This window comes from Lissotriton vulgaris, chromosome 5 (genome assembly GCF_964263255.1).
Source record: "Lissotriton vulgaris chromosome 5, aLisVul1.2, whole genome shotgun sequence".
NCBI classification, from domain to species: Eukaryota; Metazoa; Chordata; class Amphibia; order Caudata; family Salamandridae; genus Lissotriton; species Lissotriton vulgaris.
The window spans coordinates 233,621,239-233,639,482 of NC_141693.1; the positions used below are offsets into that span (position 1 = coordinate 233,621,239).

Genomic DNA, 18,244 nt, shown 5'->3' on the forward strand with positions numbered 1-18,244 from the left:
GCGGCCCGGTAATCTCCGTAATGTAGGCGGAGTCACATGGGGGCACAAGGTATGAGCTAGTAGCTTACCCGGCCTATCCCCCTCGCCATAGCGGCACGCGGAGTGTTGCTTAGTAAGAAAGAACATCTCACTTTCAGCTGTGTCCCTAAATTCCAGCAGCAAGGCCAGACATCTTGCCTCCCCTGATTCGGAGGGCGAGCCAAGCAGTTCCCAGTCCAAGGTGGCAATGTCCCCCTCTATACGACTAAGCATTGAACGGAGAGTTCTCAAAACCCCGGCATGTTTGGCACTACACATTCCTCTAATGTAGGCCTTGAATCTATACCAGAGGACTGCCCAGGTGTCAACCATCCAAGGGTTAATGTCAAAATAGTCCTCAATGGCAGTTCTAACCACTTCACAGAATATTTGATCTAATAACGCTCTCCCAGGGAAGCGCCATTGCCGCTCGTAACCACCCAGCCTAGGGATGTTCAGTTGAAGTATGACAGGAGAATGGTCCGAGAGTGTGCGCGGAAGGGTAGATATACCATCCAGCCAGCTCGCCACCCCGGGGGACACCAACCAATAGTCTATCCTCTGTCCTCGTGTCATGGAACCCAGAGTAGTATGTAAATTCTTGGAGGGAAGGGTGTAGTCGACGCTCAACGTCTATTAAAGAAAAGTGGGTGCATATGTCTCCGAGGGCCTGTCGGGCGCGGGGTTTTGTGTCTGGTGAAGACGAAGTGCTGTCCCTGGATGGATCTAACAGTAAATCGAATTCTCTCCCAAGTATCAAGAGCCCGGGGTCCACTGTCAAAAGTCGGACCTGGAGGTCGTGGAAGAAAGATGGGGAGTCTACGTTAGGGCCATAAATTCCTACAAACAAAAGTTTGTGTCCCATCAGTGTACCAGTGACAACTAAAGAACGTCCATCAGTATCAACCAGAGTTCTGTGTAAGAATAGGGGAGATGCTTGTGTATTAAAATTGCCATCCCCCTGGCATAGCGACAGAAATTCGAGAAGTAGTCTATGGGATCCCCAGCTCGACGCCACAGGAGTATTATCTGCACTAGACCGGTGAGTCTCCTGGAGAAACGCTATGTCAGTACGGTGCCTGGCAATGTAATTAAAGACCTGTCTGCACTACCTGGTGTTATTCAATCCCGACATTCCATGACATCAAAGAATGCCCGGAAGGACCGGGCTGTTGTCCTAGCTTAACCATGGAAGAGTATGTTTACAATTTGCATCGTGTTGCGTGTTCAACGTTCGCTGCCAACCTTGATCTACCATATCGCAAAAACCTCTAAATCTGAACTCAAGTACTCCCCCCCTCCCCCCAGCCAGCCTCCTAGTGGCCCATAAGAGGCAATCCCCTACCCAAAGAACAAAATGTTTGTGCAATAAACATAGTATACTCATTGTAGCAATCCGAGCAGCACAAAGCATAAAGAGCATAGTAAAGCAAAACGGTGTGGTATACACCATAGGGCGTGGTGTATGTATTGAAAGATAGCCATACATGGATGCAATGTGCTCCTTGGCAGCGGAGGTACTACACTGGTTACACTAATGATAGCTGTGCCCCCTGCAGCCTACATTCTCCCGGGTTGCCAGTGAAGCAGCCATATACTATATAGAGGGGCATTGTGTGAGCACACTATGACCATCTCGAAAACAGCTGCAACAAATCCTATCACTAGGTAAAATCTGTACATTTATATTAGTATAAGTTAATTTCTACTTGTAACATGTTCAAAAAATAAATGACAATCTAATACCGTTGTCATGATCTGCAGCCACAGCTCTATGACGCTCACTGGTGCAGATTTCTGACGTTCAGGAAATCCCAAACCATTCTAGAAGTAAGCTTGAAAATGTAATGATCTGCGGACTAGATACACCTGTAATAATAGAACTGGCAAGGAGTTAAACACTCATTTGTGCGGAATTCTTCCAAGACAGGAGAGTTCAGCTGTGTGTGAAAGTATGGGATTTGCTAAGTGTGAGCCAGAAAAGATGACAAAAAAAAGGTGGCATGAAATTCTCACGAGATTTGCATTGATTGCAGCCATCTTAGATTCATGGACTTTAAGTTGTTTGTGTTTGGTTGGCAAAGCATGCTTTGAAACTGCCAATCAACATACTTATTTGCTAAAACCGAATTGCTTTGATAGGGTTGGGATACACACACCACACCTGGAATTACTAAAGTGTTTACTATTTAAAGCGGTATTCTGGACCATGAAAGACTTTAGACAAAGGATAATCAATTGTATAGACTTGTTTATGTTTTATTTGGTCACAATTGGCATTAAGGTTTTGACAATTATAGAGAAGGGACTGCTTTTGCAGGGGTAGTTTCAAACTAATGTCATAGATGATTAACTTGTCATATTAGAAATCATTCAGAGAACAGATTTACTTTACAAATCACTGAAGATAGATATCAATATAGCAATAAGTATAGTCGTTAAAGTATATTTCTGACTCTATAATAGAAATGTCTTTTATGTTCCAGTTTTAGGAAGTCACAGATCTTTAACCTCTTACAAAGATTTTCACAATGGGTATCATGTCATATTATGGTTAGTGAAGTGGAACTTAAAAGGTGAAATATTTATCGAGGTATTTTTGTTTTTTTTTAGATAAAACCTCACATAGAGCAGGTTGAGCCCAGCTGCAAGAATAACCAGAGTGAAGATGTCTAGTGTCTCTTTCTCCCTCTCATCCCAGTCCTACTACTGGCCTGCAATGTACTTCTTGCATGGTTATTAGTTGGTTCAAGATAGCGTTTAGACTGACATCACTCCTGTTGAATCTTGATAGCCAGGTCAGTGCACATCTGACAGAAAACTTGCCACACAAACTTTTGTTAATTTCATGTTCGCATAAGCAAATATACCTGTAAATAATAGCTTTTTTGAAAATTAGTTCTGCAAGTGCAGTTGCACCATGGGGAAAATCTCGGTCCCTACATGCCAATTTGAAGTACATTTCCAACCATTTTCTTGCTGGGAAGGGGGTTGGAAAAAAGATTGTCAATCCCCATAAATCCACAAGTATGCAGATGTGTACAAACACAGTCCTTGAAACGCACACTACACCTGAATGAGCAGATTTACTTATATGAAAATCTTGTTAGTAAATCAGTTTACAAGTGCAACATCAATTTTTGTTAATTAAAAAATGTGTACTGTAGACAACTGGGCCTGGTTTTGTCCATTGCCAAACAGGTCTCATTGGAGTGTAAGCACACCAGTTCATAATAAGTACAGTCTCCTAATAAAGGTCTTACATGTCCTCAAACATTGGACTCCGGTAGCTCTGTACTATTGGATAAGGACAAATACCAAACTCCATTTAGGCTGTTTTGTGGGGACAAATCAGATCTGTTAAACCCCAAGTGCAATACAATAGAGATGCAACAATAATGAGTAAATAACTTCTATTAAAATTACACTAACTATGTTTTAACATTAAAAAGATCAACATCTGGAGTAGAAAGAAATGTTCTTAAAACTGAACTTCATTACCCTGTTAATCGCTTTCTGCCAAACATCCCCGTTGCACCCTACACAAACAATACCCTAAACAAAAATCTTCCTAACTTTTGTCCTGTTCTATGGTTCTGGGATGTGAGCAATCTAGGATTAAAAAATAAAAAGTAAAGCCCACCATTCCCTTTAAACGGGGAGATATCCCTCCTCTTCAATATGCACACTAACCACTTACTGATGTATATAAACCCAGACAATAGCTCATTACTCATATACGGCTCCCCTCAACCCTCTGCTAAGACTTTCACTCCCTGATTATCTAGATAAAGATAATAGGTTATGTGGTGATGCAGTATTATAATTTCTATTTTAATTCATCATGGTTTTAGGCTCAAAAGGTATGTAACTATTGAAGGAACTATAAATTGAGAGACTGAAGGGAACTAACTTAATACCAAGAAAATATTTGGTCCATTTGTTATAGGACCATTGATCCTAGCATCCTCAATTTTAAACAAGCTAAGGTAGTTTTACTGGTTCAAGCCGCACAGGATTGACATGGGTCATCAACATTAGTACTTGTAGCCTTCATACTATGCGCCATATTTGTCAAAATGTAACTCAGAAAAAGGAAATCACCTTGCTGTGCTACAGGAAATAGGCAGGGTGCGGTGTATTTATCACAATACAGCGCATTCCTGCCTTTTCTTAGAGCTGGAGCACAATGTGCTGCCTTGCACCAACGCAGGCACCTTTGCACCATGGTGCAAGGGTATCTTGGGGAACACCCACGCAACGCCTCCATGGGACAGAGTAAAAACACAGCTATTTGCACTGCATTGCTCCAGATTTATCAAGCCACTCAGGACCATGCAAAGGCACTTGTGTGGCTTGAAAAATTGCAGTTCAAGGGTTGCTTTGCTTTTGCACACCGCAACGTGGTGCAAAAGCAACACAGTACTTGATAAATATGGCCCTATGTGCCTAGGAAGAACATAGCTAATTGGCTGGCATTGGGAACAAAAAGAAATACCCATCAATGCTTGAAGAAAAGAAAGAAGTTGTTTCAAGAATCGATTGCTGTGGCCAAGATTTTTTGGCCTCTATAATTATCAAAGTAGAACCTTGAAAGGAGGTGCTTTAGCACTAACGAGCAAACTGAGGGTATATTGGAAGTGGAGTATTGACCATGTTGTGGACATGCTTCATGACAGTCAACAGCAAATTTTATTTAGTAAGAGGACATTTAAGCCGGTTATTTTCTGACAGGAACCAGTGGGGATGCTGCTTAGCCTGTTTGACGTTTACAGCGCACAGTAGGATGCCCTCTGAAACAGGTATGCTTCCATTGTTTTATTACTGAATTGTAGCAAACAGTCCTTTAATTACAGATTAGTATAAAAAAAGAAACATCGACCATAATGATATATAAACAAAGTTATAAAATTACAATCCACTTTTTCATATTGGGCCTTTCCTTTCCTGCACGCGATTCAAACTGAGGCAGACTCAGCCACTGAAGTCCTTCGGGTCAGCTTTCCTTATGCTGGACATTTGTCGTAGGGCCCCGCAGCTCTGTGGTTTTATTCAGGTTCCCAGCTTCCCTCTTCAGAACGTTTAAGAGAGTCTGTGAGCTTTCCAGGATCTGTGAGGGGGGGGGGGGGGGGGGGGTGGGGGGGAACAGAAAATCATAAAGTGAATGTTTTATTTAACAGTTCTTCTATACAACAGCCATAAACTATCTAATCTTAATGCATGTTATACATATATTCCTCAAAGTAAATCGAAGGTTTAGAAACCGCTCCTAGGCTGGCACCTTGAATTAACCTTAGCCAATCTATGATAGGCTCAAATAACGGAATCTTGGTTAAAGTATACAAGCGCTAATGTGAAAGGGGAATTTTCACTTGTAGAGAGATAGGAATTTGTGCACCTGGAATGACTGGACTCTCTCAGTTTTACCTTCCCAACTTTTGTCCAATTAGAGTGATTAGCTCCTGCTAAGTGTTGAAAGGGCATTACCGGCATCAATGGGTGCCTTGTCTCGGTTAGTCCGCACACCCCTCTGTCAGTCCTTTCACCCTCTCTCCCAACTCTACCCAATATGCAGTAGGCCATTTAAATAAATACTGCTCTTCCACTCATGGCCTTACTGACCCATCAGTGAGGCGGACAACTATTGATTACCCAACCAGCTTTTGTGCCTCTGTGGGTGGTATTTTCAAATCTCCATTAAAGGCTGGGTCAGGGTGGGCAAACTCTCTGTTCCACTGCGGGCACCATGGTTCAACATTTGAAAAACCAACTGGAATTGAGATGCTCAAGTGTGGTAGATAACACATCAAACTCTACATCATACTTGGTCCCCGAGAAAGCAGCAATCGACCTGGAAGGAAAGTGGGAAGCATCCACAACTCTTGGAAGAAGTTGTCAAGCTCTGTGGACCAAAGCCAGACTGGGCCTCACACCCAATACCCTTTGAAAAGCAACGATTTTCAGCAGCTGCTCCTTTTTGTGATACTAACGACCCATCATTTTACCTCTTTTTCCGAGGGCTCTCTCAAGTATGTCTTCCTGCAGAATGAAGCACATTATCTGGACACTGATAAAGCAATGTCATCACTCATCTGTACATCTTCATTGAATCGTTTGAAGCAGAAGGTTTGAAGAGGAGTCAGTTAAAATGGTCTTAGGAAGATTTCGGTTTAGAAAAATCACAGGACCAAAACTATCTCCAGCCACTCCTAAATCTTTCTTGTATTCATTTGAATATTCATTTAAATTTACAAATAATTCTGGGCATGTCTTTTTTTAGAGCGTAAGGTGGCCTCTGAGCAAACATTACTCCTCTTAGCTGTTTCCAAGTGGCAAAAAACTCATTAGTTAAAACGTTGGACGGAAATGCCCAATTGTTTTCTCCTTCCTACTACTCTGAAAAATACCTTTCTTTAGATAAGTTTATTAACTTTTCTTCATATTTTAAACAAAACTACACTACTCTCCTGGAACTCCCAATACAGTTACACACTGACCATTCCAGCCATACTCTTTGCAGTTTACCGTAATAGGCCCTTTTCTGAGATTTGATTTATCCTTCTTGTTTCATGAACCTTGTTTACGGAAAGTTATTTTCATCTCCAATGTTTTAATTATTATTTTGTTTTAATAACCTCTAGTGTTGGGTCAGCTGACATTAGCTTCTTGTAACTGTTGGACTAATACTGATGTGTATTGTGCTACTAATTCTTTTCACAAGTTCAATTTCAGAGGGGCAGCCCTGACAAAGGTGCTATACTATCAATCAAATATTTATAGAGTGTGGCAAATCACCCTTTAGGGTATCGAGGCGCTGGAGAAGTTGCCTGGTGGTTTATCATTTAAACAGCCTGGTCATGAATTCATTCCGAAATTCCTGGAGCAACGGTGTGGCCCGGAGGTGCAGGGGGAGGTTGTTCCATGCCTTTGCTGCCAGGTGCAAAAGAAAGCATCCTCCGTTGTTAGTTCAGCATACCTGTGGGGTGTCTGCAAGAGAGAGGGAGGCAGATTGCAGGTGTGTGGTTGGTTGGTGTAAGGTCAGGCAGTTGTTGATGTATGCTGGTCCTTCGTTGTGCAGAGCCTTGTAGGCGTGGGTTAGCATCTTGTACTGGTATCTCTTCTGAATTGTGAGCCAGTGTAGTTTCCGGAGATTGGGAATAATGTGGGTCCTTTTGGGGAGGTGGAGTCTTGCAATTGAGTTTTGTTTTGTCTGGAGTCTCTTCGGGAGACGTGCAGGCATTCCTACATAGGGTGCGTTTCCATAATCCAGTCTGCTGGGGATGAATGCCTGCATGTTGGTCTTTCTGGTGATGATTGGAAGCCACCTGAAGATCTTGCAGAGCATGCAAAGGTTGTGGAAACAGGCAGATGAGATTGTGTTCACTTGTTTCTTAATGGATAGCTTGCTATCTAGGATGATGCAGAGGTTGCAGGCATCATCATCATGTTGGGGTGGTCTGTTGGCTGAGTTCCGTGGGCCACATGTGTCGTTCCATGGCGAGGAGTTATTCCCAAAGATGAGGACTTTCATCTTGTCCGTGTTGAGTTTGAGACAGTTGCCAGTCTGCAACGTTCGTCATGCATCTGTGGAAGTTGGCTTTGGTAGTAGAGGGGTCTTTGGACAGTGAGCAGATGAGCTGGGTGTCATAGGAGATGATGTTGAGTCTGTGTGATCTGACAGTGTCGGTCGGGGGGAGGGGGGTCATCTAGGTGTTGAAGATGGCGAGGCTCAGGGATGATCCTTGGGGGACTCCACAGATCTTCTTCGGCTCCGAGGTAAACTGTGGAAGACGGATCTTGTGGATTCTGCCAAGGAGACAAGAGGTGATACGTTTAAGGGCATCTCTCTGGATCCATATGCGGTGGAGTCTGTTGATCAGGATGTGGTGGGAGTTAGTGTCAACACGGCGGACAGGCCCAGGAGGATGAGGGCTGCTGTTTCTTCATGGTTCAGGAGGGCTCTGATGTAGTCGGTGGCTACGATCAGAGCTGTCTCGCAGCTGTGGTTAGCTCGTAATCCTGACTGGTTGTGGTTTTCTAGGTATTGGGCGATTTTCGGGTTGATCTTTGTCTTTGTATGTACTTTATTCGATAAAATTTTTATCATAAAAATATGTACATCCTCCAATCATAAAAAAGATCCATTTAACATACAACCATTGTACAAGACATTAAAATTACAGTAAAAGAATATATACATATAAAAGCCTAAAATACTACTATAATGCAGTCAAGGAACAGCAATCTGTGTAGGTCGCTATCTCCTCACTCTTATTTTTCTTTAACAACTTTGTACGGGTCAGCCAGGCACTACCCAGGTACTTTGCTACCCCGCAGACAATGACCAGAGATGTAGTGTCAGATGTTAAGATACATTGTGCCATCCTGTAATTCCTACAGCCCAGCTCTTTGCAGATTGGTTTCAGCCATATTCTTCTCGCCACCCTGTATGCTTTGCATGCAAAAAGAAAATGGGCTAGTGACTCCCTGGGAGCTGCGCATCCTGGGCAGGAAACGGATGGGGAATTGCACTGTTTCCAACTTGCTGTGATTTCATTAATCGGTAGGGTTCCAAACCTCAGTTTTAAATAGAGTGTCCTGTCTCTGGTATTTTGAATAAAGTCAAGAAAAGGTTCGAGCTTCCCGACCGGTTTATGCTCCAGAAATTGCTCGGTGAGGGGCCCCCATTTGGAGATCTGCAACTCCTCCACCTGCACCCAATCCCAATATAGTTTCTTAATTATTTGTTTGGGTGGTGGGCACTGGCTGACCCACGTTTCACACAGCCCAATGTTTGAGACGAGCTGTCTAAGTTTATTTATCCACTTGATCTTGTTACAGGTGTTCAATTTAATGAGTTTGTCTACGGCTGCTGCATAATTTGCCAGTTCTGGCGTACTTCTTAGACGTACCCAAAATAATAAAGGGCAGAGCCGAAACTATGTCTTTAATCGAGCGTTTTACCAAATCCTGACGGAGAAGCTTTGAAGGGGTAGAAGTTGGAAGAGATACCAGTCCTCTAAAGAACTTATTCTCAGATCTGACCAAGTCAGTGGTATTCTCAAACCCCCTTAATTCCGACCCATATGCTGCCGAGGCTAATGCTTTCCCTTCATACACCACCCTTCTGGACAACCTCGCCAATCTCGGACTCAAACAACTGGTAAACACCCCCACCCACCACGCCGGACACACGCTCGACCCAATCTTCTCCTCCAGCAAGCTCGTCTCCTTCAATCACATCACACAACTCCATAGGACGGACCACAGCTGCGTCCACTTCAACTACAGAAAGACTACGACCCACCACCACCCACAACAAATGCCCCGTAGAAACTGGAACAAATTTACCACCGACCAGCTCACCACATCGCTATACCAAAACCCTCCTACCAAACCATCGGACCCAAACCAAGCAGCCATCCACCTCACACAATGGATCACCCACAGCGCTGACGAATTAGCACCCTTGAAAAACCATCAAAACAAGCCAGGTAGCAAAAAAGCCCCCTGGTTCAATGACGACCTTAAGAAGTCAAAAAAGAACTGCCGCACCCTCGAGAAGGCCTGACGAAAAAACCCAACCACTGACAGCATGACCGCCCTCAAGAACGCCAACCGCAAACACCATCAGCTGATCAGCATTTAAAGATCGACTCAACAACAACGCCCACAACAGCAAGGAACTTTTCAACATCGTCAAAGAATTTACCAATCCCAGCGCCGGCAACAACAACATCACTCCATCGCAAGACCTCTGCGACTCTCTAGCCTCGTTCTGCCACAGCAAAATCGCTGACATACATAACAGCTTTGGCGACCAACCCACACCCCTTTCCTCCGAACTGAAGCCCCCCACCGCCACCCTTTGTGCCTGGAACCCAATCAGCACTGTAGATACCATCCATCTGTTGAACTCCATCCACTCCGGATCGCTTACCGACCCATGCCCCCACCACATCTTCAACAAAGCCAACTCCATCATCGCACCCCATCTCCGAGATATCATCAACTGCTCCCTCAACACCGCTACCTTCCCGGAAAGCTGAAAACATGCCGAACTCAGCGCCCTCCTGAAGAAACCCACAGCAGACCCCACCGAACTTAAGAACTACCGCCCCATTTCGCTCCTCCCATTCCCTGCCAAAGTCATTGAGAAAACCGTCAACAATCAGCTCGCCGCCTTCCTCGAGTCCAACGGCTCCCTCGACCCTTCACAGTCCGGCTTCCGAGCCAAACACAGCACCGAGCCCGCCCTCATCGCAGCCACAGATGACATTCGAACACTACTTGACAATGGAGAAAGTGCTGCCCTCATCCTACTGGACCTCTCTGCAGCATTCGACACGGTCTGTCATAACACCCTTATACAACGCCTCAGCAACGTCGGGATACAAGGAAAAACATTAGACTGGATCATCTCGTTCCTCGCAGGAAGAACCCAGAGGGTCCGCCTCCCCCCTTTCAGATCAGAGGCCACCGAAGTCTTCTGCGGCGTACCACAAGGTTCATCACTCAGCCCCACCCTCTTCAACATCTACATGAGCCCCCTCGCATCAATCGCGCGCCAACACAACCTCAACATCATTTCCTACGCAGACGACACCCAGCTGATCCTCTCCCTCACCAAAGACCATAATACCGCCAAACCCAACCTATACGAAAGGATGAAAGACGTAGCCGAGTGGATGAAGAACAGCCATTTAAAACTGAATTCAGACAAGACGGAGGTCCTCATCCTAGGATCATCCCCCTCCGCTTGGGACGACTCATGGTGGCCACCGGCCCTGGGCAGCGCACCCAAACCAACGGACCACGCACGCAACCTGAGCTTCATCCTGGACTCCTCCCTCTCGATGTCCAGAAAAGTCAACGTCATCTCATCATCATGCTTTAACATCCTACGTATGCTCAAAAAAAATCTTCTGATGGATCCCCATCGAAACAAGAAAGACGGTCACCCAAGCATTTGTCACTAGCCGACTGGACTACGGAAACACCCTCTACGCCGGAACCACAGCCAAATTACAGAAAAAAACTACAACGCATTCAGAACGCCTCCGCCAGACTCATTCTAGACATCCCCCACCACAACCACATATCCGGCCACCTGAGAGACCTCCATTGGCTCCCCGTCAACAAGAGAATAACGTTCCGTCTCCTCACCCACGCACACAAAGGCCTCTACGACCTAGGACCTAAATACCTAAACACGCGCCTGACCTTCTACACCCCCACACGCCAACTACGATCGGCCAATCAAGCCCTCGCCGTGATTCCACGCATCCAAAGATCCACCATGGGTGGGAGATCTTTCTCCTACTTAGCGGCCAAGACATGAAATTCTCTCCCCACCCACCTCTGCCTCACACAGAACCACCTCTCCTTCAGAAAACAACTCAAAACCTGGTTATTTGATAAGTAACGAACACCCCCTCCCCCAAGCGCCTTGAGAACCTCTGGGCGAGTGGCGCGCTGTATAAATTTTTACTTGACTTGACTTGACTTGATTGGTTGCTGGTGCGTCTGGGGTCCAGGGCTCGGAGGTCTGCGGCGGTGTAGCTTTGTGGGGAAGAAGAGCCAGGGGTCCAGGTGCTGGGCACAGACGGTCTTGCCTTTGGTGCACCAGCTGTGTTGCGGTGCAGTGACCTCAATAAGTAGTCATGGAAGGTGTGGGAGAGGCTGGCAAGAAACCAATGGGAGCTGGAAAATGATGGAAGGGGGAAATGACTACTAGTTGAACCAACTAACTAGAACCAGTGACGGTGTGTCCGTTAGGCCATTTCCCCACTTATATTTTAACCCCCTAGACCCCCGTGCCCGCCTACATTACCACCCACGAGCCGTGCCAGCCACCACTGCTTAATGTCTTTTAGCAGCAGAAGAGCACCTGAGGCAGGTCCTGGAGAAGCCAGTGCAACCCTGCCTAAGGGGGTGGGGCTTATATTAAAAGACATGTATTTGTTAAGTTAGTGATGCGCGCGCCAGGCCCCAAGTGCGCATGTCTGTTTAGACGGATGCATTTCTACAGCCAGCCTGACATGCGCACTAGAGGCATCTCCACCTGTACATTAGTGAGCCGGGGGTGGCTCAAAGCTGCAGCCCCCGGTCTCAGTAATCAGCGGTGACGCCTCCTGCCTGAGCCAATCCGGGTACTGCTATGACAGCAGGAGCAGCGCCCGGATTGGGTCCGAGAGAGATGCAGTGGTTTGGTTAGTAGGGGCCTCATGGCAGTGTCTGCTCTTGGGGCCTGGTGAGGCAGCGCATGGGTGGGCGGAGGCTCGCTCGCCCGCCCTCATTTTGGTGGGACACGATTAGAGTGCAGTCGTTGGTTGCTACAGGCTTACGGCCCAACAGGCATTTGAAAAGACTGAGCTGAGTCAGCAGAGCTGCCTTAAGTTCCACAGTTAAGTAAAAGTAAGTTTAATTAGAGAGTTAATTGTTGGTGACCATGGATTCATGCAGCTATGAGTTTGTTTTTATTACTGCACTGTTGTTGGAATCGGTGTAGCAGGATGCGGCTGCCTTCCACAGTGTGTTTGCGAAGGGCTACCAGGAAGGCAGCAGAACAGCAATTTTTGCTCGTATGTGGCAAGCGGCATTATTCACTAATTAACTGTGTGCTTACTCTCTCGGTTCAAAATGAGCTGCTTATGTCGAATGCGTTTTGTCCTCCAATATCAGTCTGCGTACTAATTGCTGCTATTAAGCGCCTCTCTGTTGACTGCTCTGAGCGCATACCAAATGCAGACTGTGAATATATTGAATTATAAATAGTAAGCCTCACGTTGTTACCAAGCAATCCTCCTTGCCGTTTGAAACACTATGAGAGGACTTGCCTTGCCTCATAGAGACGCTATGTGGAGAGACTTCCGGTTGGGTCTTAGAGATTTAATTTCCATAATATAACAACAAACTACTGCTGGTCATAGTTATCATCTTGACCAGGTTGGACCCAGCCCTCGGTGGTTCGTTACAAGAATATCACTTACAGGCAGCTTTAGGTAGCAATGAATTGTCATTTACAACTTTTTTGATCAAACTGACTGATTTAATTGGACGATGCAGCTAAACGTTTGTTTTACCACACTGTTGTAGGAGTCCTAGATAAAAAGAGCTGAATGAACGATTGGGCGAGGGTAGGTTGGGAGGGGATTAGACACGAGAAGAGCAAACGGCTGCCCTGCCGCTAATAATAGACAGAGTGCCTGAAAGCTGCCACTTCCTCAGCCAGGGAGGAGGAAAGACTGGAAAGTGAAAAGAAGTGCAGCAGACCTTAGTAGTAGCCCTACAATTGTAAGGAGAAAGGCTCATGTTATTAATGATTCAATGCCGGGTAATATGTCATGTTGACCCTTCCCTGAGCCAAAATGATGTGGCGGACAGAAGGTTCACAGCCAGACTTGGGAAGTGCAACACAATAAAATAATGCACTCAGGGCACTTGCAAGAGCACACACACTACTCTAGTGCTATGTACTCAGGACCAGAGACGAGCACATTCCCATCTGACAAGCATGATTGTGCAGCACCCTGGGAACCCAGGGACTCATCAGCATCAAGGCCGGGCCTTGGTAGTTTCCCAGGGAGGCTGGAAGGCTGCTTCTGTAGTTGTGCAGCAGTTTTAAAGGCACTGCCGAGTTCCTTGTATATAAGTTTTAAGGCAACAATAACAGTCCAAGATAATTCTGGTGATTAATGTACCTGCTGGAGGGGGATCAAACTTTTGTCTAGTGGCAGTTTTGACTCATCTAAGGTAGTGCAGAGGGTTAATATTACTTCTGCAAAGAACATGTACGATGGAGATGACATCAGCATTATATGTCCAAACTCAGTGGGTTACTGCTTATGCCCCAGAGATCCTTTTGTTACTGTGCAGTTTATAAGTTACAATCATAATCTATCACAGTGAGCTATGAACTGCCAGCAAAAAGCTGCATGCAAATCTCTACTGATGTCATAACTACACTCTCAATTACTTTATTCACTTTCTTGCTTTCTCAAATTTTCTTGAAAATGCACTATTTCCCCACTCTTTTTTCAAAACTTTATTGGGGGAGGAGGAGAATCCCCTGAACCCCCTTCATGATGGTAGGGTTCGCTACGGTCCCTCGCCACATGACACCCATCCCAAATGTTTATACCCCTTCACTTTCAAATATCACCAGCGCCACTTACTAGTACAAAACAAAAGAAGTCAAAATAAAGCAGAGGAAACCAAAACAAACCAAGACAAATCAAAAATAAACTACTACAGAATAATTACCAAAATTAACGCCTTAACCGCGGTGGCAATTGCGCTGCGGTGCGGGCGTTGTATTGAGTGGGCGGGGCTTCGACGGCCGTTGGCAGCACTAGGGAGGGAGTGCTTCCATCTTCAGTTGGCCGACGGGAGCACGGAAGGGGTTAAACTACAAAGTTAGCCAGGCAGCAGTCACCCTGACAGCGGGACAGCACAGGCGGCCTCGAAGGCTGTGAATGAGGCAGGAGCAGCGCACTATGCCTGGAGGTCAATAGCTACTCACTGCCCACCTCCCCCAATCAAGGAAGAGTTACTGCAACCTGGGAATGCATTACAGACTTAAATCTGCTCCACAGGCAACTGCTACTCTGAGCTTTTTATCCTTTAGAAGGCACATTTACTGCAACTGATACTAGGACATCAATATTGCCTCTGAGTTTCATGGTATAAAAAATAAGCCAGACTCTACCCGACCTACTTTGTGTTATAAATACACAGCTTGAGCATTTTTAAATAAGAAGAGAGGACACCAGAACCTAACGATCTACCTGGGTGCTTTTCCGGAGGTTGCAGCGTTTCTTCTTGCCCTCTGCCCTTGGGACCAAGTGTTGCCGCCGCCTCTCGCCGCACCCGCTCCGCGGGTGCCGCATCGCGGCTTCAGTGAGGGGCGCTGCTTGTGAGGCGCTAGAAAGCGGGAGGAGCAGGAAAACACCAACGGCGCCTGCAGCAGGGACTCGGAAGTCCAGGAGTCCCTGCGTTCCACAGGTACGCACGGACGCGCCCACTGCCAGACACGCCCCCCGCCTGGCCAGAGTTAAAAGGCGTGTGCTACGATCGCTGCTTGGGACACCAGAACCTAACGATCTACCTGGGTGCTTTTCCGGAGGTTGCAGCGTTTCTTCTTGCCCTCTGCCCTTGGGACCAAGTGTTGCCGCCGCCTCTCGCCGCACCCGCTTCGCGGCTTCAGTGAGGGGCGCTGCTTGTGAGGCGCTAGAAAGCAGGAGGAGCAGGAAAACACCAACGGCGCCGGCAGCAGGGACTCGGAAGTCCAGGAGTCCCTGCGTTCCAGAGGTGCGCACGGACGCGCCCACTGCCAGACACGCCCCCCGCCTGGCCAGAGTTAAAAGGCGTGTGCTACTATCGCTGCTTGGGACACAAGAACCTAACGATCTACCTGGGTGCTTTTCCGGAGGTTGCAGCGTTTCTTCTTGCCCTCTGCCCTTGGGACCAAGTGTTGCCGCCGCCTCTCGCCGCACCCGCTCCGCGGCTTCAGTGAGGGGCGCTGCTTGTGAGGCGCTAGAAAGCGGGAGGAGCAGGAAAACACCAACGGCGCCTGCAGCAGGGACTCGGAAGTCCAGGAGTCCCTGCGTTCCACAGGTGAGCACGGACGCGCCCACTGCCAGACACGCCCCCCGCCTGGCCAGAGTTAAAAGGCGTGTGCTACTATCGCTGCTTGGGACACCAGAACCTAACGATCTACCTGGGTGCTTTTCCGGAGGTTGCAGCGTTTCTTCTTGCCCTCTGCCCTTGGGACCAAGTGTTGCCGCCGCCTCTCGCCGCACCCGCTTCGCGGCTTCAGTGAGGGGCGCGGCTTGTGAGGCGCTAGAAAGCGGGAGGAGCAGGAAAACACCAACGGCGCCGGCAGCAGGGACTCGGAAGTCCAGGAGTCCCTGCGTTCCACAGGTGCGCACGGACGCGCCCACTGCCAGACACGCCCCCCGCCTGCAACGTCCCTACTTCACGATCTGCACGACGCTCAGCGGGACGCGAGCGGGACGCCGAGCGAAGCCTGAGCAAAGGGCGGGCAGTCTGTGGCAGTCAGGGGCTGACAGAGGCTGGGCTGGGCCACGTCTCTTCCATCCAGCCCTGGGGCCTGGTGGGTTGCGTGTGATTCTTTAAGGTGTACCTCTCACCATGTCAACCCGTTCTGGTAAATTACTCAGGAGTGAGGGCGAAAGGGGAGCTGCTGGTGGGAGCCCAGTGATTGGAACTATGGACCGTTTTATAACCAGAGTGGCGGCAGTCATTGAAAAGGAGATCGCTATGTCCGAACGCCATCTCTCCGAGGTCTATCTCCCTTCTAGACGCTCCTCACTGGGGGCTGTAGCCCAGGCCTTGACACCGGCTTGTGAGCGGGTCCAATCTGCTCCCCATGTTGTCCCGGACTGCCCTATAGACCCCCCCCAGATGGTAGAAATAGGGAAAAATATAGATAGGTTGGAACATTTGGCTGCGCTTCTTCCTAGTGGCGTTGCGGAAGAGGGTGGTTCAAGTACATCACATCCACCTGCGCCCCCAAATAAAGGTACAACTCAGACATTATTGCCAACTCCACCCGCCCCCATCACAGTAAACCTAGCTGAGGCGCCATCTGTATATGACTCAAGTGGGCAGAGTAAAAGGGCCAAAAACAAAAAGGCAGCCAACTCTAATAAGGGCAGGCTGGTGAGACAGGCCGCGCTCTACAAACGACCAAGAAAGTCTCTTGGGCAGGGCGGGAAAGACGCAAAAGGGCCGGTCCCAGAGGATAAGGCTGGGGTGGAGGGGGATTCTGTGGACACACCCACGGGTTTTAATAACTGTCCGTCCCCTAGTAATAGTGCTGTTAATGTCCCTACATTTATTGACCCCAAGACTATTGACAGCATTATGGAGAGGGTAAACAGTCTCTTGATGCCCCTGCCGACCCAGGTTAAGGGCCTGGGGGCTAGAATAGATAAACTAGAGCAATCTACCCTCGACGGTTTTTTCTCACTTAAATCTACAATCAAACAGCTTAAAAGAGTGAGTGAGAACCAGGACATGGGACCAAAGGGGAGTGTGCCCCCGGTAGCTTCCTTGCCACTACAGGCAGACTCTAATCCTCCAAATAGGACAAATAAGGCCGAAACTAGCAGAGTGCAAGCTCCAGCACCTAAAATTCCTCCCCCACCAAAAGTAGGGCCCCAACTTAAGGGAACGGCAACATCCTCTGAGGTTGCCAAAATTACACCTAAACCAATTCCACAAGTGCAAGCAGAGGAAAGGTTAAAGTTAGCCAAGCACCTGGTACACAAGACAAAGGCAAGGGAACAGCGACAGAAACGGTCGCCAAAACTGCCCCTCAACCTACAGTCCCAGTTGTTACCACAGTGCCCCCCCGTAAATTCCCACGGCGGATCCACCCCGTCAACCTCCCACCAGATTGCCACCCTTTTGTTGCCGTATTAGTAAACGTTCCTCCACTGAAGGAAGACCAGTTGGAGAACCACCAGTCTCTTAAGAACAAGTGTATCCACTGGCTAAAGTCAAATAAGCCAATTCCGACTGGTGTGGATGGGCTTATTTTAAGTGTCCGCAGAGTAGGGTGGGTAGGTCAAGGGAAAAAAAAACACAGGAGGGGGATTGTGTAATAATAAACTTCCAAGATCCCAGAGTAGTGAGCTCCATCTGTGGCCCTATAAAAAGCATGGATGCGGTAGGGGTTAAAGTAGTGGACTTAACCTTCTTTTACCCCAGGCCAATTGCTATGCCGCCTTGGGAGGGCCCTAATACACTTGGCTTAGGCCAAAACTGGGACCCACGCTGGGTTGGGGGTCTTGGGTTCAACGGGCTGAACCCCCCGTGGGGACCAGGGAGTTGCTGACTGGAGGGGGGCGATACGAGGGAAATTGCCGTTACAGATATGGTAATTGGCAATAGAATAGGCTCAATGATAGCACCATCACCGGAATAGTTTCACCCTCAACTGCAAGCGACAGTGGGTTGGTAGTCTCTCTGCCCTTTCTTCTGGATTGTAACTTGCATGTTCCTCCTGTGAGGTCTGCGGACAGTAGTGTTCTCGCGATCAGCGACACACCAGACCCTTTTGAGCACAACTTCACACAAGTCGTGTATCCTGGTCGCGGGAGACATGAACTGCACGTTCGAGCCTTTAGGCTCGGATGTTGCCCTAGACCAGGATGAGGAGGATGCTAGGATAGGGATCCCAGCCCTGGAGATTCCA

The 18,244-nt window shown here is 47.7% G+C and overlaps 1 protein-coding gene across 1 annotated transcript in view; it reads right to left on the minus strand.

Annotated features, from left to right (window-relative positions):
- Positions 1-2,256: 2,256 nt before the first annotated feature.
- SSNA1 (SS nuclear autoantigen 1) overlaps positions 2,257-18,244 on the minus strand; it is an 81,806-nt gene continuing 65,818 nt past the window's right edge. Inside the window, exon 3 of the mRNA XM_086921244.1 lies at positions 2,257-5,128. Within this exon, the coding sequence (XP_086777370.1) occupies positions 5,015-5,128 (114 nt within the window). The 3' untranslated portion in view covers positions 2,257-5,014. The remainder of the gene's footprint in view (positions 5,129-18,244) is intronic.